At 42.9% G+C, this 12930-nt stretch overlaps 1 protein-coding gene across 1 annotated transcript in view; it reads right to left on the bottom strand.

Moving 5' to 3' along the window:
* Positions 1–1972: 1972 nt before the first annotated feature.
* trip4 (thyroid hormone receptor interactor 4) overlaps positions 1973–12930 on the bottom strand; it is a 65463-nt gene continuing 54505 nt past the window's right edge. Inside the window, exon 13 of the mRNA XM_079736391.1 lies at positions 1973–2371. Within this exon, the coding sequence (XP_079592517.1) occupies positions 2307–2371 (65 nt within the window). The 3' untranslated portion in view covers positions 1973–2306. The remainder of the gene's footprint in view (positions 2372–12930) is intronic.

Below are 12930 nucleotides of genomic sequence, written 5' to 3' on the forward strand. Positions count from 1 at the left end.
GATGAGGCAACCCCTGCATTGCCTTTTTTTCCTTTAAATATTGCCATAAATATTATTTCTTCCTTTGAGCATGCACCATTGAGCGGAATCCTCCTCTTTGAAGGATGGCAGTGTTTTGTGAGACAGTAAGACGGATGAGCCACAAGCTGTTCCTCGCCTGTATTGTTCCCCAGCAAACCACCACCTCCCTCCTCCAAGTGTTCCAAAGACTAATTCCTCATCCAATCCTCTGGGGAAGGAGAGGAGGGGGGCGACCAGGGGAGCTCTGTCATCCCCCCACCCCAATCAGTCTCCCCTTGCAAGTGTATAAAGAGCCCGCTGCTCTTCAAACCAGAAACCCGACTAGCGAATGGAGCAGAGAACACTGCTGTTGCGCTGCCGGAATTGTTAGTCTATCGCGTTTCATTTCAAAGCAGGACCACCTCTGCGAGTTCCAGAGAGGACATAAACCCTCAGGCCTTCGTGACTGAGATTCCTCTGGAAACTAAGTTGAGAAGCTGGAAGTCCAGCCCGTTCCTCAGAGCAGTTGGTGATTATGAGAAGCTAATTCCTGTCAGGATCGGATGATGACCCTTATGTTGCAAAATCCCCAGCCGCCTCCCCTTTCCCCTCCCCCCCGCTTTCCGAACCCTTAGTGTGGTTAGCGGCAGGGCGCGGAGTCACGGCAGCAGGCAGGCCCTTGGCGGCCGGAGTAGGGAGGAAGGACAGGGCTGCTGAAGGTAGCGTGTTATGATTCAGTAACAGGAAGAGCTGAGGCTCACATTCCATCTACAACAGCTCATTCTTGCTATGGGTGTGTGTGCAACAAAACAAGGCCAGTTTCACATTCACAAGCTCTCTCATGCGCACACAGATGCACATGCCTGTATGCCCACGCACGCACACCGCACGTGCACACGCAAACACACACACCTCTCCATCTTTTGTTTATGAAAAAATACATTAAACATACCTTGCACTTATTCACACAGGCTTGATGATAACACACCAGGTGGGCCGGTTGGTGAGACGACAGCCTCTGCTTGTGTGAACTTATATTTTTCTCAAAAGAACCCCTTCTGGATGGCTGGGAGGGCTATTGCAATTAGGTGGTCTTGTGCTGAATAGAGTGAAGCAGAGGCTTTTGGCTAATCCACGACTCAAGCTTGGGTAAATCTTGGCTAATCAACATGAATAACAATGCTAAGCATGGATACACAAAAACAACAACCTGGGAATCGGTGTATGTGTTGATTTGTCATGCAATGAATTTATTTCCCTTCTCACACTGTGGCAAACATATACCCCGGCCTAGGCAATAAATGGGCCAAAGAACTCCTGAAAACAGAGAAGGAAATATACGTACAGTCCGAGGGTGTTTTCAACATTTAAATAAAAAATGAAGCAGAAGGAACAACATTAAATAATTCATTATAATAATAACATAGTCTGAGAAACCTGAGTGTTCTTTAGCACTCTAGACTTCAGGTGAATGATTACACAGTTCACCTAGATATGGAGACTAGACTCTGGTGTCTGTGTGTGTGCGTGTGCAGATACAGCACCTTTGTTCATGTCCCACCCGCATGGCTAAGATGCTAACGCCACTATGAGGACTCTCTATCACACTGGGGCCAGCCTGCCATGAATCCAGGAGGCCTGCATGTGACAACTATTGTTGCCTCAATAATGAGGAGAAAAGAAAGGGAACGCCATTGCTCTTGTGGCAAATAGGTTCTTGAGTTACAATGGAGCTCAAATGTTTTCATCTACAGCTGCTTCCCTGAGCCTGAAAAGTGCATAAAGAGTAATATTAAAAGATTGAAGGGGCCCGATACATAAAAGCGATGGATTTTTTTTCTTACCATTTTGGTTATTTTAGGCACTTAAATGTACATATTCAAAGTCCACCCTTTCTTAAATGAACAAGAAAAGAGACGCAAAAGTAAATAAGTTAAATTTTAGATTTGCAAAAGACATATTTTATTTGAGCAAAGAAACAGACAGATTGGTGAAATACATCACATTTATACAAAGCTTAGGGCGCAATAATTTGAATATTGGAACAAATTCTCTTTTACTTCAAATGTCCAATTTACATTTCATTTAATTTCAGTTTTTTTCCCGGTTGAACAAACCAAAAATAGCTTTTGCCAGTTTTGTTTTCAGGCAGTATGTCGATGGCAAACCAAACTAAAACCCAAAATGTTTTCCCTGTGGGCCAGAGAACAGGGCTATTATTGGAACATAACTATGTCCCCCATTTCCGTGAAGAGTTCCCCGTCCCACTGGTCTTTGTCTTGCTCTTGTGTTCCCTCTATGTGACGTCAGTCTGCAGCTGATGGGACCAGCCCCTTCTTGGCACCCTGGTGGTACTGACTCTCCAGCTTCCCTGGGGGGGGGGGGGAGAGAGAGAGTTGTTGCAGTTCTCACTTGTTTGTATTCACATTTTATTATGTTTCTTTGAAGTTATCTTCACTGATCTGTGTTAATGTTTATTACAGCCGAAGCACAAAGTTAGTCTTTTAAGTACATTTTTCCATATTCTTATTTCTACACTAAATTGCAATGCTTCAATTTGAGAGCTGTGTTTCTTAATTCTAGTATTTATTTCGTTATAAGTATATTTTGTTTTTTATTTCACACTTGCTTTGGTAATGTAAAAGTATGTTTCCCATTCCATAAAGCTCCTAAGAATTGAATTTTACATTGAGAGGGAGTGAGAGTGTGAGAGTGAGCGAGAGAGAGAGGGATGGGTGGGCAGGGAGAGAGATGAATCAAAACACCATCACAGGGACAGAGTGACCTTTCTAAGAGCTCAAGGCCTGCTGATTAGAGGCAGCCCCAACAGACAGATAGGAGAGAGAGAGCGAGAGAGCGAGAGCGAGAGCGAGAGAGAGAGAGAGAGAGAGAGAGAGAGAGAGAGAGAGAGAGAGAGAGAGAGAGAGAGAGAGAGAGATGACCCAGGGGGAGCAAGAGAGACAAAGAGGGATTTGATGTGGGGGTAAAAGGCCAGAGTGGATGTTTACTTCACTGCCGGGCGAGATTAGACCACAACTATGCTTTCGGAACACTAAGACACTCCTAATCTGGTCATTAAGATGTATGTGCTACATTGCTAAGAGGGGCCGCTGCCCTGAAGAAATATCCAGTGATAAGGGCAAGAGAAACCGTGTGAAAGGAAAAATAAGAACAAAAGGCAAACATGCAAATATATTTGAATAACTAAAATAGAAGGATTATCATTCCAGGGGATTTAAGAGTAGTTTTACAGCGTCGCATGCAACAAATTACCCTACAATTCCTTCACAAGCATGACACACAACTACAAAGGACAACAATTCAGTGAAAACAACTTGAAAAATAATGTGCCATTAAAGAGGCGATTGTGAAACCTAAAAATGTAAAGCATCAATGGACAACGCTATGATTGCATGGGAGTGGATGTGTCATGTATGAATTGGGCGGCCACACACCACGTATTCTGCTTTACTTGCAGGGAACATTACACAAGCCAGATGGCTTTTTTTTTTTTTCATATTTACAAAATCTTTATCCAAACCAAATGGTAGCATCTGCAGGCACTGCATGATTGCAACATTGCACCAACACTTACAAGCCACAATGCAGCATGATTCACTGCTCACCCATTTCAAAGGGCTCTCAAGAAACAAACGCCCGTTTTAAATCACAATTCGAATGTTCAAGCAGGATTCTTTGTTCCGTGTTCTACTTTGGGTTGAATAATAATTAGTGTTTCCTGAAAGAAGACACACACAGTAATCTCAGTAGAACCTGGTCCTTGTCCCATGTTGCCGTGAGATAGCTTCCTCTTGGCTTGGGATGGGGAGGGGATCCAAGTGTGACAAGCATGGCTGGTAGTTGTCACTTGCGCTTTCTCTTCATGTTGTCACATTATGGCTGAGCGCCATGGGTAGCAAGCAGTGTAAACACGGTGTAGGACAAAGAGGGTGACCAACCCTATCTACAAAGGTTGACAGTGTCTGTTTTGCCTGAAGGAAGTGAGCGATGGCTGAGTGAGTGCTTCTGGAATTTTCAGGTGGCTATACTGCCAAAGAGTATCTATAACTGATAAGACTAGGTGACCCTTGTCAGTTGGAGAGTGAGGGTTGTTCCTTAACCAGTATATCTAAATGATTAAGACTAGGTGACCGATGTCAGTTGGAGAGTGAGGGTTGTTCCTTAACCAGTATATCTAAATGATTAAGACTAGGTGACCATTGTCAGTTGGAGAGTGAGGGTTGTTCCTTAACCAGTATATCTAAATGATTAAGACTAGGTGACCATTGTCAGTTGGAGAGTGAGGGTTGTACCTTAACCAGTATATCTAAATGATTAAGACTAGGTGACCGATGTCAGTTGGAGAGCGAGGGTTGTTCTTGAAAAGTAATATGGTCCAGATGGTGTTTTATTTAAAGACCCAATTAGGTTGAACTTGAGGGATGGAAGATCACCTCCAGAGAGTATGTCAGAGTTACTGTGCTAAGTAAGGGCGGCTCAGACTGGTTTAATCCGTCTCTGCCTTGCTTTATAATAATGTGTTGAGAGACTGAGAAAAAGGGCTCTGGCATTTTGACAGAGCAACATTTCCTAAAATAATTCCCTGAGTGAGGTGTAAGAAAAGCTTGTCGAAGAGGCACAAAGAACATTTGGAAACTCAAGGATTCTCAACAATGTCAGCTACCATGGTTTTACGCTTACTGTGTGAAGGCTTGTGAACGGTTTCAACATAAAGTAAAAGAAGAACACACAATGAGACCATATTTTCACTGTCCCAAAACAACCGGCATGGGCGGTATGAAGAGGTGAGGAGGAAGAGAGTCAAGCTGCCACCGCTGCATACTCCATATGAGAAAGTGACTACGGCTAATGGCTTTGGAGATGCTGAGTTGTCGCATTTCAGAGAAGATGCTGAGGAGCGCAGGGAGATTCAGGAAGCACTAGTAAAGCGGGGGATGTCGGGGGAGGTGGAGGTGGTGGTGGGGAAAAGCAAGGAGACAGCAGAAAAAAGAAAGAGGTAGAGAGAGGACGGCTGAGGAGAGGGAGAAGAGCAGGCGGGTGAGAGACAGATAGATAAAGAAGGGGGAGAAAGGGATACAGATAGAGAGGGGGGGCACAAGCGGGGGAGGAGCGGGTGCCATGGAAAGGCTGGCCCATCGATTGGCTGAGATAATTTCCCATTGATTGCTGCCCTGTTTGGAGATTGCTGGAGAAAGGTTTATTGCCCACATGCTGCAGCTGGGGAGGAGGAGACCATAAAAATAAAAATAGGCCCAGGATGTCTGCAGAGAGGTTGGTTCTCCATCATCAAGACTGTAAAAAACACTCTGCAGTACGGGCTCACACCCACAAGAGCATGACACACGCAGACACACAAATGCACACCGACACACACAGAGCACAGCACCATCAACATTTTCACAATGTTGTCCACACTATGCATTCCATTAGGACTAATGGGAGAAGATGGCCCCATCGCCAATGGTGCAATGGTATAATCACTGTGTGGATCCAGGGGCAGAAGTGTACAGAGCTCTACATTTACTGAAATTACATAGAGGTCCATTGACTGGCTCTTTCACGTCAATAATACTGAGAGGAACTGCCCTTAAGAATCACAATAATGAATGGCAGACAGCTTATCTGCAAAAAAAGGACCGGTATCATCTTGTTTTGCCTTCTCATATAAACAGAATGATTGGTTTGTAAGAAAACGTCCATGCAATTCCTGGAAACAAACTAGGACATCAAGACATTCACCCTGTATGTTGCCAATAGAAGAGGGAGAAACTGGGAGAGAGAGGAGGGTGCAATCACCGCTGATATTGAGTGTTATAGCGCCCAACTTTATCAGTTAAACATTTTCTCCGGAGGTAGTAGTCTACAATATCCAATTTAGTCTTTCTGAAGCATAATGGCCAGGGAGTGAAATGGAGGACGGACGAGAGCAGAGAATAATAAGGCCATTGCAATCTTATATTTAATGGTAAAGAAGGTTAATGGTTTCCATTGTACACCCGACTCCACCAGGTGTTTCCATGACTACGCAAGAGATATTGAAAAAAACAAAAGACCAAGATAAAAGATAATTCCATCAAATTCAATTGTATTTGTATAGCGCTTAATCATAGAAAATAAAGATTCACAATTGACAACATTGAGTGAGAATGTACCTGGTAACAGTGGGAAACAGTGCATTCGCACAATTTATATTGTGTGAATACACGTGGCAATATGAAGAGAAGCACTTTGATGCACATAGGATATTTCATGATCTAAATCAGAAGCCAATGTGTTATTCTGTAATCTGTATATGGCAAGAGGTGCTCTTCCTAGAGGTTGGGTTGTTGAAACTCCTAACCCAAACCCTACAGGAACACACTTTAGGTTGCCATGAAAGGAACACTAATAATTTCTGCCATGTTAGATTTGCATTAGGCTTAAAGGGATGCGTAGAGATATCTGTAAATTGGTGATGGCCGGTCCCAGATTCAGACGAGTTGTTTAAAAAAACTTGTTATTAATTCCCAAAGATTTCCAATGTGTTCCGAACAGTCGCTTATTCAAAGTTAAATGTGTTTATAAGGCTACTTGTGATGCGCATTGAACACATTGGTTATCTTTGGGAAGTAATTATAAGTGTATTCCTCTCACATGAACAGGAGCCTGGCTGCTTGTAACTCTTCAAGTTAATGGAAGCGGTTTACGAAAAGCAAATGCTACACACAGAGAGGCACATGCCGATGTAAGGATACCTCGGTGGATCCTTTAAAGCCCAAAGCACATATAGCACAAATATTCTGGCCTATTTGTAGTGCGATGAAAGAAATAATGGGCAAAGGTTGAGTCTAGCAGAGCAGATTTTGCGTTTGCTTAAGATAGGATTCCTCTAGATGGAATCTGAAAATCAAAAGCATTATTCTGCTTCCGTCCTGACATTGCCACATGCTCAGGGCTCTAGATTGTAATAGATTTGTACCAGAGTGAAGATAGCTCGTAATGATGGCAATCTTGTTATTTCAATAAAAATTCACACAAAATCTAGAATCTATCCAATATTTCCTTTCAGTTCCAACTCAACAAACCTATCTGTCTCTCTGGCATTGCTTGCCTCGTCCTGTTAAACCCTTTCATTCTACACACACACCCAGAGAGCTGTCCCTGCCCTCCACTGCAGTAAAGTGGCTGTGTACAAAGCTCTTTGGAGCCAGTAGGGTGAGCACACACAGAGAGAGAGAGAGAGAGAGAGAGAGAGAGACGTTAGTCACACCTAATTTGCATTGCCTTCCTGCGTTGGCTGGCTGGCTGCTGCATTTACAAGTGGATAGAGAGAAGGTGCTGCTGAGCTCGATGCTTGTGCTGGCACGCTGTCCCCGGGATGGTTCCCTCCACAGGAGGAAACAGACAGCCATCCCCCCCCCCCCGCTCCCCATGCTCTCTCCAACAGCCAGTGGCCAAGAGCTGTTTTCACAGCCTCCGAGGGGCTGCGATGGCTCAGTGATTCCTCCGGCCCGGCAGCCTGGCTTAGTCACGCACACCACAGCTCACCAGGATTTGCCAGAGAACCAGTGTCTGGTGACGTTGGTGGTGGTGGAGCCAGGGGGTGAGGGTGGCGTGGGTTGCGGGTTATTTCAGAAAAACAAGCACACGCAATGCAATGGCTCGGTTACAGCCTCCGACAAAAATGGAGGTGTGAAAAATCCCCCCAATAAAAACCTGTTACTGCACCTGCTACTGTTGTTCCACGCGCAAAAAATGGAACTGGCCAAACTGTTGAAATTACAGCCATGGATTTGAACAATATGGCTATGATTTCAATATAATACGTACTGAAGTTATGGGGAAATAAGAAAACTAATTTTTATGTTCCAAATACATCTTTTCTAAACATGAGAATTGTATGTGAGTATTTTGGCAAACCTATTAATACCACTATTATCAGTGACACGACTTGCCCAATGCCCTCTGAAGCTATGAGAGGAATTGGGGCTGGTTGGTTGCCAGTCTGCCTTACTAGCCAGGAATATTTGGGTGGGGAAACAGAATTAGAAACACCAGCCCCTCCTTTAAGAACCACCAAAGTGTCCTTGAGAGAAGCACTTAGCTCCCAGCTGCTCTGATGGAGCCACTCATTGGCCAACATGAAGTCTGTCTGGGTAGGCTTCACATGTGAATGTATTACTGTATACATTAAAAGCAGGGATAGATAATACTTGAAAATAGCAACATTAGCACAGTGTGTTGGTTGCAAGTATAGGGGAACAATGTGAAACAACAATGGATACATTGTAAAGGTTTGGATGAAAATAATCGTATTTTGGTCCATTGAGCTGACTTAGGTCTGGAACTTGGGGCTACGCGCTAGTGTTATATTATGGCGCATTTCCACCGGCTGGTCAGTTCGTTGGGGCTTGTTGGAGTAGTGAAGGTGCGGTTCGGCGCAGCTCAGTTACGGCTCGCGTTTCCACCGCCGACAGTACCCTTATGGTAGGGCGGGGTTTAAGCCAGATGACGATATCCACGGCTGTTACGTAAGCATCGTGACCTCATAGCAGCCCGACACAGTTTAGCCTGATTATAAATCCAAGGAAAAAGAGGAACGCGACACAATGAACAAAGACAAACAATATAGCACGTCCAAGAAGGACGTCAAACTTTTGCGCAACATTTTTTTCAATAAACAAAAAAAATAAATCAAGGGACGGCGTGTGTAGCTCCATCTTGCCGTACCCTTTCATGCGTCTCAGTACCCCAACGGAGGAGTAATGCAAGACTACGGCTCAGTCTGGATACGAAACGCGAACCGACCCGCACGCGTTGCATGTCATTGAGTGGCCCCCTAAATGATAATCAGCCTGTTGCCTTTCCTTCACTGAATGGTTAAAAAATATTTAAATGTGTAACTGCTTTTCAGAGTCATTTGTGGTGAACACTAAAAGATAGATCTTATCATAACCCTAAAAGTAGGGTTAGAGTTTATCATACAATAAATTACAATACACGAGTTCATAGCTGCAGACGTATATAGAAAATGTTTTTACAGTTAGCTGAACATTATAGGGTTCCGGCCTTCCACTCCCTGTTTTGTCAGTTAAACACAGAACTATATTTGTCCCAGTGTTTGTTTTAAGTGAAATTAAGCAAAAAGAGACGCTCTCTTTCTCCGGTAACGCAGTCGTTCGTGACGCCTTTCTTCTTCGTTGTTTCTTCTATTTGCCTCCAACTCATGCTCCGATCTTTCATAGTAGGCTAACCTGCACTTTAACTCTCCATTACTCTACAGTAGCACCCTGCTTCTTCCCACATTCAGCACGTTTACATGCACCACCTAATCCGATTACAGCAATAGTTCGACTGTGGTCCTCAATTGGACAACTGCAATTGTCCGAGTATACATGGCCGAGAGAAAATCAATTCATTGGCCGAAGCATGTAATACCAAAAAAATCGAGAAAGATGGCGTACAAAGACGAAGCTACATCCCTCTACATTTTGTATATGATGTATATGATAATTTAACAAAATAGATGCACAATCGCGCTCTTGATTTTGGTGATTTCGGAGAAAAGTTGGGCCTCCGAATGCCACAGGTGGGTAGCATTCGACAATAACACGACTATCGTCTCCTCAAACTTCCGTCTCACGGCACTGGGAAAAATTCTCGAGCATGCGCAGAACGCAGAATCCGATTACAATCCGATTGAATGTATTATGTATTGACATGCACGATTAATGCGATTATCAATCAAATAATCTAGGGGTCTTAATCCGACTTTGAGAAACCCGATTCGGTCCAATTTAGGTGTATACATTCATCTTCAAAATCCAATCATACTCGAACTAACCAAATAATTTGGTCTGAGTCATGTAAAAGGACTGTATTACTAATGAATATTTTGAAAATAGATGCAGAAATTACAATGTGCGGTTTCTAATTCTGTGTCACATTTTATTGTGATTCCCATCTATACCAACTGTTTCACTCTATCCCTTCCCCGTTTAACGTGTAAAATGCACATAAGCGACCAGATGTAAAATGAAGTTGCACACTCTCACATTTTGGTCGCAAAATGCGACCATTTCGTCGCAGTCTGGTAATGGATTAATATTGTATTTAGAGTATACATCTAAAAAAAACTACAGAGTGTGAAAGTACTCTCTGGTTGAATGTCATAGACCAAAACCAGCACTATGTTTAAAGATATCAATACATAATAGTATAATAGTACAATTGCGCTCATTCAGTACTTCCATGACTTAAACTTCTACAACTACCGTCATACCTAGTCCTATGGGTCATTTGATATACAATGTTGAAGCCTATCTTTCTGGAATTAATACAGAGCATGGCTGAATGAAGAATATTCAGTATAGATAATGAAAGTTTATTATTGGTAACATTATGATTTGAAAAGCAATGAATTGTAATGAGTGAGAAGTTGGAACTACCAAAAGGGCCAAACCTGTTTGAGGTTACGTTATATCCTCTTGAAACACCTCTTTTTATATAATATGTCAACTTCAATAAAAAGCAGGAACAGGCTTTGCAGGCGCAGAGGGTGGGGAACTGGCAACAATCTAGAGAATAGCCTATTTGTTTCTAGGAGTGCCCCATCCTAATGCTTCCCTGCAGGGAGCAGATTCCCCTGTGGCTGTGAGTAATTCTAGGAAGGCATCCTCTAGGAGAGGCTGGCATCTTGTTAGTCATCAATCACTCGCTAACATGATCCTAAACTGAGAGTACACTTTGTCTGAATCCGCTTCTTACGTGTTCACATGGTCCAACATGCCCCACGTTGCGATGAAAACAAAGTGTTAGGTTAATGGCGGCTCTGTGTGCAAGCTAGTAAATCACAACTATCGGCCACTCATGACTACGGTCACCCGTTGCTTGGGTGTTCACTATCTTGCATGTTTGATCAATAGTGTAATTGCCCTGCCTGGTCTGGTGATATTTTAAACAATGGACAAAGCAATGCTAAAAAATGTCTGTTCCATTACTGCTATTAATTCAAAAAAGTAAAACAACTACGTTGCTTGCTTGCCGTTTATTCATTACAGCTTCCTTGATGGAACCTTCCCTTTTTCAATTCCCTGCCAACATTTTAACACTCTATTGCGAGAATGACTGTCACAAAGCAAATACGACAATCCATCATTGACAATGGCCTGCATTAGTGCCAGTTAGGGCAGCAGTTAGTTTTGGTGTCAACTCATATTTAATTGAGCGATGCTGGGGACTGTACCTTTACAATGAGCTTTTGCCTGCCGCAGAAAAGTGTGTAACCCGGTGCAGTTGATATACGTTATCCCTAAGACAAAGTGAAACAGTGGAGGAAATAGCAGAAATGTATATTTCTGAAATTGAATTGGAAGTTTAACGTTATGGGTACCCTGAACTTTAATATTTATATTTGGTGTATTCTGCGAACGCAGTCCTGCGATGTCTGGATCTATCAAGGTGAGCTTCAGTCTCAGGTGTGGCTTAGCATCAATCCTGCTTCTGTATTTCGTTTTATGATGTCAATTGAAGAGAAGCCTTTCTCGCATGGATATGTGGTTGCAAAAGAAAGGAGAAAGCACACAACATTGTCCATAGGCGCCTACTTCAATATTTTGTCGCATGACAATTCTGTTAAACTCCTGGTCCCCAACAGTGAAGTCCTCTGGCATTTCTGAGGTTTCAATGCTGAACAAGTTTTTCATCCAGTTGTTCGATTTAGCCGTCAGTGAGAAATATTCGGGAACTGTTGTCGGAGCGAGACGAGGTGCGCAATGATGTTGTTCCTGACTATTGAATCGTGGACTTGGACTGCTTCAAGCCGTCACATTTTCTTAGGAAAAATCAACTGGCTTGTCTTTCAGGACTGCGCGTTCACTACGTTTGAGATGGGATAGTTTCATGGATTCATTGCATCACCACATACCACCACTTATCACCTGTACTCGGTTCGCTCTCGTCCACTTCAGGTCTGTCCAAAATATTCTCCTCCTGTCCGCACTTGTCCTCGAAATAGTTCCCGTTTGGAGCCACATTGCAGTGATTTTGAACCATTCATAATTTTAGTGCTTTTATCTAGTCAGTTTAGCTTGCAATGGTGGATGTTTGCGCGCCAAAACTCGACAACGAAACTACTGATATTGAAACGAAAATATTACAGGAAAGGCAAAACTTACTTAAATCCCATTTTAATTATCTCATGGTTAATGTATTTCCATTTATACTAGTATTTTGATATTATTGTAGCGACCATGGGCGTGGTCGCCTTGTTCAGTGTGCCGCAAGGGATCCTGGAGAGGTTAAGACCATCGACAGTTTGACCTTTGGCGCCCTCCTAGGTCCTTTGCGGTGGAGACATTGATTGAGGTTTAACAGTTGGGGTTTGTCTAGGTGTTGGTGTAATTGTGTTAGTTTAATTGTGTAATTGTTCCCGACACTGCCACCAAGACTTTAGGTAAATTGGTTATGTAGAGTGTGTTTTTGTTTGTCATGTGTGTGTTCAATAAAGGCAACTCTCGTAGTCGTGTGGTGTATGAGGTACGAGAGTTGCATCACTGCTTAACCTGGGCTCCCGTTTCATCCTTCCTGTGCTGCTCGTTACATTATGTTTTATTATTCCTCTACGTACCACAAAATAGCGCACCATTACCAATAAATTAGATCATGATCATGATAAAAATCACTACAAATATTCCCTTAAATTATTCTTTAATTCCTATTCTGCTAGGCATCAAGACCTTTAGTGGTCAAGGTTAAGGCACACAGAGTTAAACAAACCCACTGCCGAAAAAAAAAGATTTTTCTGAGAATTATGGTTAAGACTTTTTAGCCAATGAATTTATGCGGGCGTATATCTTACCCAAACCAAATAAAAAACCAAAGCAAATTCAGATTACACATTTGTTTTGTTTTCTAAAATCACTTCCCAAA

The sequence above is a fragment of the Pollachius pollachius genome (genome assembly GCF_949987615.1).
Source record: "Pollachius pollachius genome assembly, chromosome: 5".
Taxonomy (NCBI): Eukaryota; Metazoa; Chordata; class Actinopteri; order Gadiformes; family Gadidae; genus Pollachius; species Pollachius pollachius.